Genomic DNA, 13562 nt, shown 5'->3' on the forward strand with positions numbered 1-13562 from the left:
TCTTTGAATGTTTGGTAGAATTCTTCAGAGAAGCCGTCTGATCCTGGACTCTTATTTTTGGGGAGGTTTTGATTACTGTTTCTATTTTCTTACTTGTGATTGGCCTATTGAGATTCTCCATTTCTTCCTGATGCAGTTTGGGGAGGTTGTAGGAGTCTAGGAATTTGTCCACTTCTTCCAGGTTGTTCAATTTTTTGGCATATAGTTTTCATAGTATTCTCTTATGATGCCTTGTATTTCTTTGGTATCTGTTGTGATTTCTCCTCTCTCATTACTAATTTTATTTATTTGAGATTTCTCTCTTCTTTTCTTGGTGAGTCTGGCTAAGGGTTTGTTGATTTTGTTAATTTTTTCGAAGAACCAACTCTTTGTTTCATTGATCCTTTCTACTGTCTTTTTTGTTTCAATATCATTTATTTCTGCTCTTATTTTTATTATTTCCGTCCTTCTACAGACTCTGGGCTTTGTTTGTTCTTCTTTTTCTAGTTCTGTTAGGTGTCGTTTGAGGTTGCTTATGTGAGCTTTTTCTTGTTTAGTGAGGTGAGCCTGTATTGCAATGAATTTCCCTTAGGACTGCTTTTGCTGCATCCCAAATGATTTGGTATGTCGTGTTCTCATTTTCATTTGTCTCCAGATAATATTTGATTTCTTCTTTAATTTCTTCAATGATCCATTGTTTGTTCAGAAGTGTGTTGTTTAGTCTCCACATTTTTGCACCTTTCTCTGCTTTTTTCTTGTAGTTGATTTCTAGTTTCATAGCATTATGATCAGAAAAGATGCTTGAGATTATTTCAGCTCTCTTGTATTTCTTGATGTTTGCTTTGTTTCCCAAAATATGGTCAATTCTTGAGAATGTTCCTTGTGCACTTGAGAAAAATGTGTAACCTGCTGTTTTTGGATGAAGTGTTCTATATATATCTATTAAGTCCATCTGGTCTAATTTTTCATTTAATTCTATTATTTCCTTGTTGATTTTTCTGTCTGGATGTTCTGTCCATTGGTGTTAATGGTGTGTTCATGTCCCCTACTATTATTGTATTGTTGTTGATGTCTTCTTTTAGTTCTGTTAAGAGTTGCTTTACAAATTTTGGTTCTCCTGTGTTGGGTGCGTATATATTTATAAGTGTTATGTCTTCTTGGTGGAGAGTCCCTTTGATCATTATATACTGTCCCTCTTTGTCTTTCTTTATCTGTTTTGCTTTGAAGTCTACCTGGTCTAATATTAGTATAGCAACACCTGCTTTCTTTTGTTCATTATTAGCTTGGAGTATTGTTCTCCATCCCTTCACTCTGAGTCTGTGTTTGTCTTTGGGGCTGAGGTGTGTTTCCTGGAGGCAGCATATTGTAGGGTCTTGTTCTTTGATCTATCCTGCCACTCTGTGTCTTTTGATTGGGGAGTTCAATCCATTTACATTTAGAGTGGTTATTGAGATATGGGGGCCTAGCGCTACCATTTTATGTCTTGTTTTCTGGTTTTCTTCAATTTCCTTTGTTTCTCGTCCCATGGTTTAATCTATTCTGATGAAGAGCTGCTACTCTCTGTTGTCCTTCTACTTATCTCCTCTGCTCTTGGTTTTGCAGTCCCTTTCCTTTTTTGGATTTTTCAGGAATGAGGGTTTTCCTGAGGATTTCCTGAAAAGGAGGTTTTGTGGCAATGAACTCCCTTAATTTTTGTTTATCTGGGAAAGTTTTTATTTCTCCATCGTATTTGAAGGATATTTCCACTGGGTAGAGAATTCTTGGCTGTCGGTTTTTGTCCTTCAGATTTTTGAATATATCATTCCACTCTCTTCTAGCCTGTAAAGTTTCTGCTGAGAAATCTGCTGATAGCCTGATGGGGGTTCCTTTGTAGGTTAGTTTCTTTTGCCTGGCTGTCCTTAGTATTTTCTCCTTGTCGTTGACTTTTGCTAGCTTCACTACTATATGCCGTGGGGTTGGTCTTCTTGCATTGATAAAGTTTGGAGATCTATTGGCTTCTGTCACCTGAAGATCCATCTCTCTCACCAGATTTGGGAAGTTCTCTGCCATTATTTCTTTGAATGGGCTTTCTGCCCCTTTCTCCTTCTCTTCTCCCTCTGGTATACCTATAATCCTTACGTTGCATCTCCTAATTGTGTCTGATAATTCTCAGAGAGTTTCTTCATTTCCCTTTAGTCTTACTTCTCTCCCCTCCTCTGCCTGCAGCATTTCTATATTGCCATCTTCCAAATTGCTAATTCTTTCCTCCATATTATCGGCCCTACTGTTCAGTGCATCTAGATTTTTCTTAATCTGCTCTATTGTTTTCTTCATTTCCAGTATTTCTGTTTGGTTCTTCTTTATCATATCAAACTCTTTTGTGACATAGCTCCTGAACTCGTTGAGTTGTCTATCTGAATTCTCTCTTAACTCATTGAGTATTTTAATGATGGCTGTTTTGAAGTCATCGTCATTTAGGTTATATATTTCATTTTCTTTGGGACTGTTTTCTGTGTATTTGTTATTTTCCTTCTGTTCTGGAGATTTAATGTATTTTTTCATATTACTTGATGTTGTAGATTTGTGCCTCCGCATAGAGATAGAGTTTAGTTGCTCCTTCCACTTGTTTCTGCTGGTGTGGTGGGGGAGCAGCTGTTTATACTGCACCCACCAGGAACCCTATCCGCAGTTGCTAACTGGGCCTGGGCCCCTCCTCATAGTCACAGTGGTCCTTTGGATTCCCTCTTCTGCCATGGGGGCTGTCATGGGGGGGCTTCAGGCTGCTGGTGCCTACTGTTGCAGCCCACCTAGACGTGCTCCCTCCTTGGGGTCTGCAATGGTGTTATGGGCTTCTCCAGCAGCCAGGGGTAGGATCACTTATATTTGCCACTCTGTCACTGTCGGCACCCACAAAATCTCACTTGTCCACTATGGGTCACAGCAGAGCTATTGGCATCTTCTACAGTCTGTGGTTAGCTCACCTAGCTATGCTACTTTTGTCCCGGTGTCTTCCAGCTTTGTGGCTGCCGGATGGGTGCTCTCTACTAGTGCTGTGCAGAGGCTTTCACTGAGGCTGCTGTGAGCCTGTAGGGTTTCCCCCAGGCTATGGAGCCAGGTTGCTGGAACTCCACCCAGCCCCAGTCCTGTTCCCCAGGAACTCGGGGAGCCCTTTGCCCTGTCTGAGGGATAGCCGGAGATCCTGATTTCGGTGGTAGCTGGTCAGCTGCTGCCCTGCCTGATATTCTCCTCTCTGGGACCCTCCCGGTGTTGTGGATGCTGGGCGTGGCCCCTCCGCTAATGGCAGACAGAGAGTTTTGTCTGCTGCCCGGGTGGAACTCTGGAGCTTCCCCTCCGGGCCACGGAGCTGGCCTCTGGTGCTCCAAGCAGCCCCAGTCCTCTCTGAGATCTCCAGAAATCCCTTGCCCCATGGGGAGGGCAACGGCAGCTGGGGGTCGCCACGCCCTCTGGGATTCTCTCCGGGACTTTCCCAGAGTTGTGAATGCTGGGCGTCGCCCCTCCGCTAATGGCAGACAGAGAGTTTTGTCTGCTGCCTGGGCGGAACTCTCGAGCTTCCCCTCTGGGCCGCGGAGCCGGCCTCTGGAGCTTCACCCAGCCCCAGTCCTCTCCGAGATCTCCGGCAATCCCTTGCCACACCATGCAGGCAGTGGCAGCTGGGGGGCCGCCACACCCTCTGTGATTCTCTCTGGGACCCTCCGGGCACCGTGGACACCAGGCGGGACCTCCCCACCAATGGCGGGGTGAAACTCTTCCCGCGGGCTCAGGTGTGTAACTCTAGAGTTTCCCTCTGTGTTTAGGAGTAATTGCGGGGGGTTTAGGTAGGGCTCTGGTCACCTGTTTCCACCGTCTCTCCTCTGGTGTGTGCTTGCTCCTGCCCTAGGTGTGTGTTGATCTTCTGGAGGCATCCATTGGAAGAAAGCCGCTTGCAGGTACTAGGCTGTTCAGTCGGGGTCAGAGAGTTTTCACCTATGTCCACCTCCTCCCGGAGGGAAGTCCGTCTGCCTTCTGATGTACAGTCGCATGGGTCTCTCAGACGTCCTGAGATGCCATCTCAAGAATGAAAATAATTTTTAAAACAACACAGAATCACACAAAAGAAAATTCAGATTTGAACTTCAAGTTAAAATATTTGGCCATGAGATTATCTAGTCATTTTAGAATAATTTGCTGACATAAGAATTAGGCTCAAAGAAATATAGGTATCCATGTACCAGAAAAAGAACTGAAATATAAAATGGTAGGTGGGCTGGAGCCAAGCAGCTCTGCTGATTTCTTTTTTGACCATATATTGTATGATTTATTTATATGAAATGTCAAGAATAGGCAAACTTAAAATACAGAATACAGATTAGTGGTTGACAAGTACTAGTGAGTGTGAGAGATGGAATGTGAATGCTAATGGATACAGGAGTTCATTTGTTTTTGAAAAATTATTTTATTATTATTTTATTGCAGTAGCAGTGGTTTATAACATTATATAAATTTCAGGTGTACATTTTTATATATTTTTATTTCTGTGTAGATTACAACAGATTCACCATCCAAAGTCTAATTACAATCCAGCACCACACACATGTGCCTATCATCCCTTTCTCCATCCTCCCTCCCTCCTTCCCCACTGGGGACCACCAATCCAATCTCTGTTTCTATGTGTTTGTTTCTCATTGTTTTTATCTTCTACTTATGAGTGAGATCATACAGTATTTGACTTTCTCCCTCTGACTTATTTCACTTAGTATAATAACGTCAAGGTCCATCCATGTTGTCACAAATGGCTGGATTTCATCATTTCTTATGGCTGAGTAGTATTCCATTGTGTATATATATCACATCTTCTTTATCTATTCGCCCTTTGATGGATACCTAGGTTGCTTCCAAGTCTTGGCTCTTGTGAGTAATGTGATGAACAAAGGGGTGCATGTATCTTTATGCATTTGTCTTTTCAAATGGTTTGGATAAAAACCCAGCAGTGGAATAGCTGGATCATATGGTATATCTATTCTTAACTTCTGAGGAAAGTCCATACTGTTTTCCATAATGGCTGCACCAGTGTGTACTCCCACCAGCAGTATACGAGAGCTCCTGTCTCTCCACATAAAATGCTGCTAAGACTGATGTAAAAGAGCATACTGCCTATGTTTTCTTCTAGAAGTTTCACAGTTTCAGGTCTTAAATTCAAGTCTTTAATCCATTTTGAGTTAATTTTTGTGTATGGTATAAGGTAATGGTCTACTTTCATTCTTTTCCATATGGCTGTCCAGTTTTCCCAACACCATTTTTTTATCTTTTATTTTTTCTTTTCATTTATTTGTTTATTTTAGGATGTACATCATAACATATTTCTAATTCTGTGTAGATTAAATCACCCGAAAACTAATTATAGTCCATCCCCTCACATGTAAGCTTAATCATCCCTTTTGCCCTCTCTCCTCCCCCCTTCCCTATGGTAACCACCAATCCAATCTCCAATGCTATGTATTTATCGTTGTTTTTATCGTCTACTTATGAGTGAGATCATACGGTAGTTGACTTTCTCTCTCTGACTTATTTCACTCAGCAGAATAACCTCAAGGTCCATCCATGTTGTCACAAATGGCCGGCTTTCATCATTTCTTAAGGCTGAGTAGTATTCCATCATGTATAAATATCACATCTTAGATACCATTTTTAGATAGCAGCGACATCTCTATCTAACTAATGATATCAGAAAATTAGACTCTAACTTTAAGTGTGAAAACATAGTTTATATATGTGGGTATAAAATATATATTTATAGATACAGCTTAGCTCTTGTAAAATGCACTCAAAGAGGTTTCTTTCTAAGAGTTGCTGAATGTTTCTTGAACCTTAATCTTTATTCTATATATTTTATACAGCAGATTCCAATCCAAAATCTGCAAGCAATTTTGACTGTGATCAATATAGATGGATTTTATGATTTTATAAACACCATTTTCAATTTCAACACAATAGTTTCAGTGTCCATTTTTCTTTCACATTAGGCGATCATGCATTGAAATTATGGCTCTTTGTTTTTAATAGAATAATGCGAATTTATAATGTCACTGCCAAAGAATTAGTATGCTGCTCCATCTATCCTCTCACTAGAATGAGCGAGATTCCAACCATAATTTAATAGGTGAAGATGATGCTCTAGGTTAATACTTAATTATAAACTTTCCTCGTGAATGAATTTAATATGTTCATTCATTTATCAGTTTATTTTACCACATGATAACTCTTTCCATATGAACTTTGATTTTTAATCAACAGAGTTCTTGATATAGTATTTGAAAAAAGCATGTGACAGGATGGCATTTGAAGGTCATCCATTCACTTCAACACACTAAATAATAGGAAAAATATTAAAAGCCATAGCTGGTCTCATAAAACAAGGGAAAGGTTTCCATGTGCCACAAAAATAACTCAAACAAAGAGTGAGCAGACAAAAGCCAAAGTTCCTATGGATTTTCTTCTGTAATGAAGGAGTTACTCTCTCCAGGAAATGAGCATCCTGGAAGCTAGATGTCCTAGAAGAGATTAGGTGCTTGAGGTCAAAGGAAAAAGTGGAGCTTCTATATTTGAGAAATGTAGGTGAACACGAACGTTGTGGACACTCTCTGGGCCCATGAATGTGGACTTGCAACAGCTGAAAGTTTCAGAAAAGCTGCAGGGAAGAACTTAACCAAGTTACCTTCTGGTGTGGTGACTGGATTTGTGATACAACATATCCAAGCAGCAGGAGATTCAAAACTACACTTAGGACTGGAGAACTGATTGGTGATTGGTGAAGCTGCTAGATGAGAAAACATGAGCCTATGGGTGAAAAGAGAGAGAGAGTGGAAATCCTTCCCACCCAAATAGAACCTGAAAATCAAAATGTACATAGGAAGAAAAATAATCCTGAAACAGATAATTACCATAATGAATGAACAGCACATGAGGAGGCCAGCGTGGCTGAAATAGAATGAAAGATGTGGAAAATAGTGAAGAGGAGGTAGTGTCAGCCTGACTACACAAAAGGCTACTGATAAGGGCAGAGGCAGGGTAGCCCAGCTGTGGTGGAATTTGAAAAAACCTCTCACAAGAATTTCTGTCTGTGCACAGTTTCATCACCAGCACCTAGAAAAGTGATTGACAAGAGTGTGCTCTCAATTAATATTTATTGAATGAATTAATAAAAATCAGATGTGTGTATTAGAATTCTAATGTGATTTAACACATTTATAAGGTAAGAGTAAAATATATCATTATTTTCAATAGATGGAGAAAAGAATTTGAAGAAAAAGCAATATCCTTCCATGATAATAAAAATAGTGAAGTAAGAATAGAAGAAACCACCTTAACTCAAAACAGAGCATTTCAGAAGTAATCTATATTAAATGAAATGGTCAATGGTAAAATATTTTAAAACCATTCTCTTTAAACTGAAGAAAATATAACAGATAGCAACTGACACTACTTTCATTAGAATAACACAGTGTAGGTCTGAGCTATTGAGAATACATGAACAAGTCACAATTAGAGATAAAATTAGCTCCTGGTAGAGAATGCCAAGGAATATATAGATAATTTATTAGAGAAAACAATAGAATGTAGCAAATTTGCTTGAATGAAAATCGCTATAAAAATATAAATTGCATGCTTTTACAAAGGAAAATTTATTTGGAAAGTGTGATTTCTAAAAGATATTTTTAACAAGCTCATCAGATAAATACTGGAAGAGATCTGAAAGCATGCTATGGAAAAATCTATAACATTTTACTGAAGGGCGCAAAATAAGAACTAAAAATGGAGAAATATTCTCATTTTGAATAGACATACACGGCATCATAGATATGTCAATTTTCCTCAAATATCTTTATATATTGAAGGCAAGTACTTGGATTTTATTGTATTTGGCAGGCTGATTTTAAAATTTCTATGAAAGAGAAATGGAAAAAGAAGATTTGACTTGACAAATAAAAACAAAGTGTAGTACTTGCCTTACAAGACATATTATGGAACAATAGTAACTAAAATGATAAGGTTATGTAAAAGACAGAAAAACCATACCAATAAAACCCTTATCTATACGGAGATTTTTTTAGGACAGAGGAGGCATTGAATACTGTAAGACAAAGTGGCATTACAGGGAAAGAAGAGTGCAATTAAGTTAATTTTTCAGTTAATAATTCAGTTTAATTTTCAGTTAATAATTTCAGTGCTGAAATTATTGTATTCATATCAGAGAAACTAAAATTTGATTGTATCTCAAAGCATACTAAAAAATCATTCCAAAGTAACAAACCCTTAAGCCTGAAAGACAAAACGATTAAGTGTTTTGAAAACAATATAGGAAAACATCCTTATCATGTTGGAGGGTAAGTATTCTTTAAATAATATAATCACAGTACAAAAAAGAAAAGAGTGAGAAGTTCAACTACTTTAAATAAGATGATAATGGCTTAATATCCTGAAAATATAATGAACTCCCACAACTCAGCAACAAAAAGCACAAAATATAATTTAAAATGGGAAAATGACTTGCATAGACTTTCCTCAAAAAAGAAAACTAGAATTCATTACAAAGGAGTGTGTGTGTGCATGTGTGCAAGGTATGTGGAATGAAGGTGAACATGAAGAGGTAGAGAGAACTGGGTGGTGTACACTTGGCCTAAAAAGGTCAGGGATTAGCCATCATGAATTTCTCTCTTCTACTGTCTTGGTCTTTAAGGATTTGCAGTGCCCAGGGGTCAGAATGACACTAAAAATATTTGTTTAATGAGGCACCTTGGATATTGATCTCCAAGGGATATAGAGACTATAAAGAGTCTGCCTGTGCAACCTCATTCAACAGCCCTTGCCTGGTCAGGAGCAAGCACAACTGAGGCTCCATCCAGCGATGATCTGCCTTGGCCAGGAGCCCATTGCCTCACTTGGTGCTTCCTTCATTCTTAAAGGTATATCTTCTGTCTTTAAAGTCCAGGTAAATTGTCAAGCATCATTCCAAAGTGATGACAGTCAGGTAACTTGAAGCCCCTGAGTTAACTCTTTGGTAATGAGGATAGCTGTTTTACTACAAATTCATTTATGTGTAGAAATGAGGAGAATACACACATGAAATGATCAGAACCAAGCTTCCATGGGACTGAAGCCTAACTGTCTTTTGTTGACAAGTTCTCATGTACATATGTACGAATATACAACCAGCTTTCAATCTGCTAGTCTACTATTTTTGGTAAAAAATGGCAGAACCAATTTTCCTCCTGAGCAGAAATCTTCCCCTTAGCAACCATAATGACCGTTCTAAAACTTCCTGACTTTGTAGTGAATTCTTGTTTTATCATGAAGAAGGGGTTTGGTTAGCTTTTCCTTTCATTTTCAGTCCTGGTTCTTGACACACTGCTATATGGAGGAGGGTTTGTATTATCCCTGTAGCTGGGCTGTGAAAACACAGGGGCAAGAGTGGAGACACAGAGACATAGCCAGCTACCTTCCGAGTACACCTGTTTCTCTTTATAAAATTATCAGGTATTTTATGTAAGAACAACACAGAGAGTATCATAAATAAAAACATATGACCACCCTTCAACTCATTCCAGAGTTCACAAATGTTGACATTCTGCTATATCAGCTTCAAGTCTTTTTTATAAGGCAACAAAATAATATGCGTACAGAGGGCACCTCTTTTGTATCCCTCTCAGCTCTTGTCTTCTCCTTGCTAAAGACAGCACCATGTAGAATGTGATGGTATCCCCCGAATGGCTTTATATTTTATGTGTATTCATAGGCATATATGGGATGAAAGGCATAACCATAATACCTATCATGTAAGGAACAGAGAAGTAAAACATGAGGTAAGAAATAGTGGACGCTCTTCGGTAATTAAAATTAATAAAGCAGGATTAAATATATCAACAATAAAGAAGAAATAAATTACATAAGAATGCCAAATGTAAATGACATGAACTGTATGGTTTTGTTTATATAAAGCTTTCAAAATACAAAACAATGCAATTGTTTAAGGAACAATAATATTAATTATAGTAAAAATTGTACAGGAGTAATATATATGAAGTTCATGTAGTGGTTCCCCTGAGGAAGGAAAAGAATGAAGAAATTGCAGATACATGATGTAGGTGCTTCCTACATACCGGTATTATTTATTGCAATAAAATATGTAGAAGGAAGATAGTGAAGAGTGTGAATTTTATACTGTTGACTAGCAGATACCAGTACTTCATTGTTATCTCTGAATTTTTTTGGCTTGAATAATCTATAACAAAAATAAATGTACACAGATTCGTTTTTATTATGGATTATTACTTGCAAGGGTTCCAGATATATTTAAAATTTTCTAATGATGTGTACTTTATGTAATTTGAAAATATTTCTCATAGGTTTCCATTATTTTTATTGTAACATATATCTAATTCATTTTATTACTTTATTTTAATTGTTATATATTTCGTCATGTGTCCATTTCAAATGAATATTAACATCCTTAATGTTTCTTTCATTCCTTTTCTACATAATGTAGGTTCCCAGATAGAGTTTCAATGCAGAAACTCTCCCCTGAAATTTGCAGTTAACATCCAGGGACGTTCTCTCTTTCTATTTTCTTTCTTCAACTAGCCTCACTCCATTGTTTTCTTCTGAGGAGTGAAACGTGCCAGGAGATTTCCTCATGGTGGAAAAAAAGGAAATGTCGGTATGAGGGTCCCGTATGCTGAGTGCTGTGCTGGATGCCTTTCTTCCATTCATTTTTCATCTTTGCAACAACCCCATAAGGTTTTATGACTGTTCCCATTATACAAATGAAGACACCAGGATTCCATACAGGTGAATAATTTTCCCCTTCACAGAGGATGTGCTTGTCTGGATTAAATTCAGGGTTTGAATCTAAGTTAATACATCAATAATAAAGACTGTCATAGCCACTTCTGTCTGCTCCAGGTGATGGAGAACCACTGCTTTACATGGACACTCCTGTTAGGACACCTGATTATCTTGTAAGTCAAATAAGTCTGTCTTATTTTGTAATTCTCTGTCTTCCAAGGACCAAAAATTACTGCTATTTTGATCTATTTTTTTAATTTAATTTATTTTTTCTATTGCTTTTCATTCTTTCTCTCACTTACCTGTTTCTTTTAAATGATATGCCATCTATCATCTGAGGAGAATAAGTCCCCTTAGGACAAAACAGAGAATGCCATTTACATTTACAAAGCTTCTCCTAGAATTAATTGTTAATGTAGATGAATAGCATTTCCATGCTGGAGTCTTATGAGCTCCTAGCTTATAAGCAGCATTTTCAAATTTTTGCTCAGGTGCAGAGAATATATTTGGATGGGTGCCGTGCACCTACCACACAATACTTCATGGGTAGAGGTGGAGATTCCTTACAGGGAAGTGAAAAGATTTGGGGCATTGGGATGAAATATTACAATTTTAAAGAGGAATTATGAAATATGATTGTTGCATCAGGAATGCTAATTCTGTTACACAGAGGCATTAAAAATGATTGGTCAAGAGAGTCATCTCAGCCTTCAGGTGATCTGAGCTTAGACCTAGTCTGTGCTGTGAACTAACCATGTACTTTGTATCCATGATGTTACCTTATCTTACCTAAGTTTCCCTGTGGATAAATGTAGTGACTGTATACGCTAACTCATTTATAATTTGACAAGCTCTTTGGATGTTTCTGAGGCATACCAAATTGGGGACCAGACTCTACAAGAAAGTTTTATAAGTTCGTTCTAGTCTTTCTGTTTGTTTGAAGGTAAGGAATATTTCTGAAGGAAAGATCATGTCTTATTCTTTGTTTCAATCTCAGCACTTGGCACAAGGTGGGATACAGAGCTGGTGATAAATAAAAAGAAGGATCAGAAAAGGAAGTGGATGGAAGAGGAAGTGTGAAAAATAATGGAGAGAGAAATCAGCGGAGGAAGAGATTAGAATATTCTCATGGGTTCACAATATAGAGGTTTTTTTTTTTCTTTTTATTCAAGCATTGGCTCTTAAGCTTTAGCACATTTCAAATTAATCTGGAGGGCTTGTTAAAACAGGCTGGTGGTCCTTATCCCAGAATTTATGAGCAGTAAGTCAAGTAGTACCAAGACTTTGCCTTTCTAAATAGCTCCCAGTTGATGCTTTTGCTGGCCATCTGGGGACCATTAATTTCATTTTCCTTTCACCCTAACTTTTTCATCAGATTTATCAACAACATGGAACCCAGAAATCACACAGATGTTTCAGAATTCCTTCTCCTGGGATTGACAGATGATCCAGAAATTCAGTCCTTCTTATTCTGCCTGTTCCTGTCCATGTATCTGGTCACCATCTTGGGAAACCTGCTCATCATCCTTACTGTCAGCTCTGACTCCCACCTCCACACCCCAATGTATTTCTTTCTCTCCAATCTATCTTTTACTGATATCTGCATAAGCACAACTACAATTCCAAAGATGCTGCTGAACATACAAGCCCATAATCAGGGCATCACTTATGTAGGTTGCCTCACTCAGATTGGCTTTGTCTTGGTGTTTGGTGGATATGAGAATTTTCTCCTTGTAGCAATGGCCTATGACCGCTATGTGGCCATTTGTCAGCCACTGCTGTACACGGTCATCATGAACCCCCAACTCTGCGGCCTGTTGATTCTACTGTCTCTGTTTCTTAGCACTGTGGTTGCCTTGCTCCATAGTGTGATGGTGTTTCAGCTGTCGTTTTGCAAGGACCTGGAAATCCCTCACTTCTTCTGTGAACTTGCTCAGGTCCTCAAGCTTGCTTGTTCTGATACACTCATCAATAACATCATAATAAATTTTGTGACTGGCCTATTTGGTGGTATTTCTCTCTCTGGGATCATTTTCTCTTATACTCAAATTGTCTCTTCCATTTTGAGAATGCCATCAGCAGAGGGGAAGCTTAAAGCTTTTTCCACCTGTGGTTCTCACTTCTTAGTTGTTTCCTTATTCTATGGGACTGTTTTTGGAGTGTATCTTAGTTCTGCAGTTACTGAATCTTCCAGGAAGACTGCGGTGGCTTCAATGATGTACATTGTTCTTCCCCAAATGATGAATCCCTTCATCTACAGCCTGAGGAACAGGGACATGAAGAGAGCCTTGAGAAAATTTATCAGTGGAATATCTTCTTTTCTGATATTGTTTCATCTACTTAGAGCTAGGGTTTCTAGAATGAAGCAAAGTGATAGGAATCCTAGGTGAGCCATAATGCTTGATTCCTCTGTCACCAAATTCTTCTAAAATGGCTAGATAACATAATGGCCAAGTTAATACTAAGTTAGCTTTGAAACCTTACTTTATTTTTGTTTAGGTCTATGATGTCTGACACATGATTTCAATTCTCTAAACTCAATTTCATTGCTCAGATTCTATAGTGGCAGAGCCTGAGGGAAATTTTCTAGATTTTAGTGATTTTTTTGGATCACTCTCAGAAGAAGGAAAGTTGCAGAAGGTGAACTGGACAGGGACAGTAATGAAGCAAGGCTCATATCTAGAGACTAAATTCCACCTTATCCCATGGTAACGCCATGTCAATTTCATCCTGGAATTAGGCCTATAGTGAAGTAAGGGAACAGA

At 38.4% G+C, this 13562-nt stretch overlaps 1 protein-coding gene across 1 annotated transcript; it reads left to right on the plus strand.

The window, feature by feature from the left end:
* The first annotated feature begins 12185 nt into the window (after positions 1 to 12185).
* Positions 12186 to 13187, plus strand: LOC103542849 (olfactory receptor 7G1-like). The gene has a single exon (XM_008509782.2). It carries the CDS (start codon positions 12186 to 12188, stop codon positions 13185 to 13187), a length of 1002 nt encoding a protein of 333 aa, XP_008508004.1.
* The last annotated feature ends 375 nt before the right edge of the window (positions 13188 to 13562 follow it).

This window comes from Equus przewalskii, chromosome 6 (genome assembly GCF_037783145.1).
Source record: "Equus przewalskii isolate Varuska chromosome 6, EquPr2, whole genome shotgun sequence".
Taxonomy (NCBI): Eukaryota; Metazoa; Chordata; class Mammalia; order Perissodactyla; family Equidae; genus Equus; species Equus przewalskii.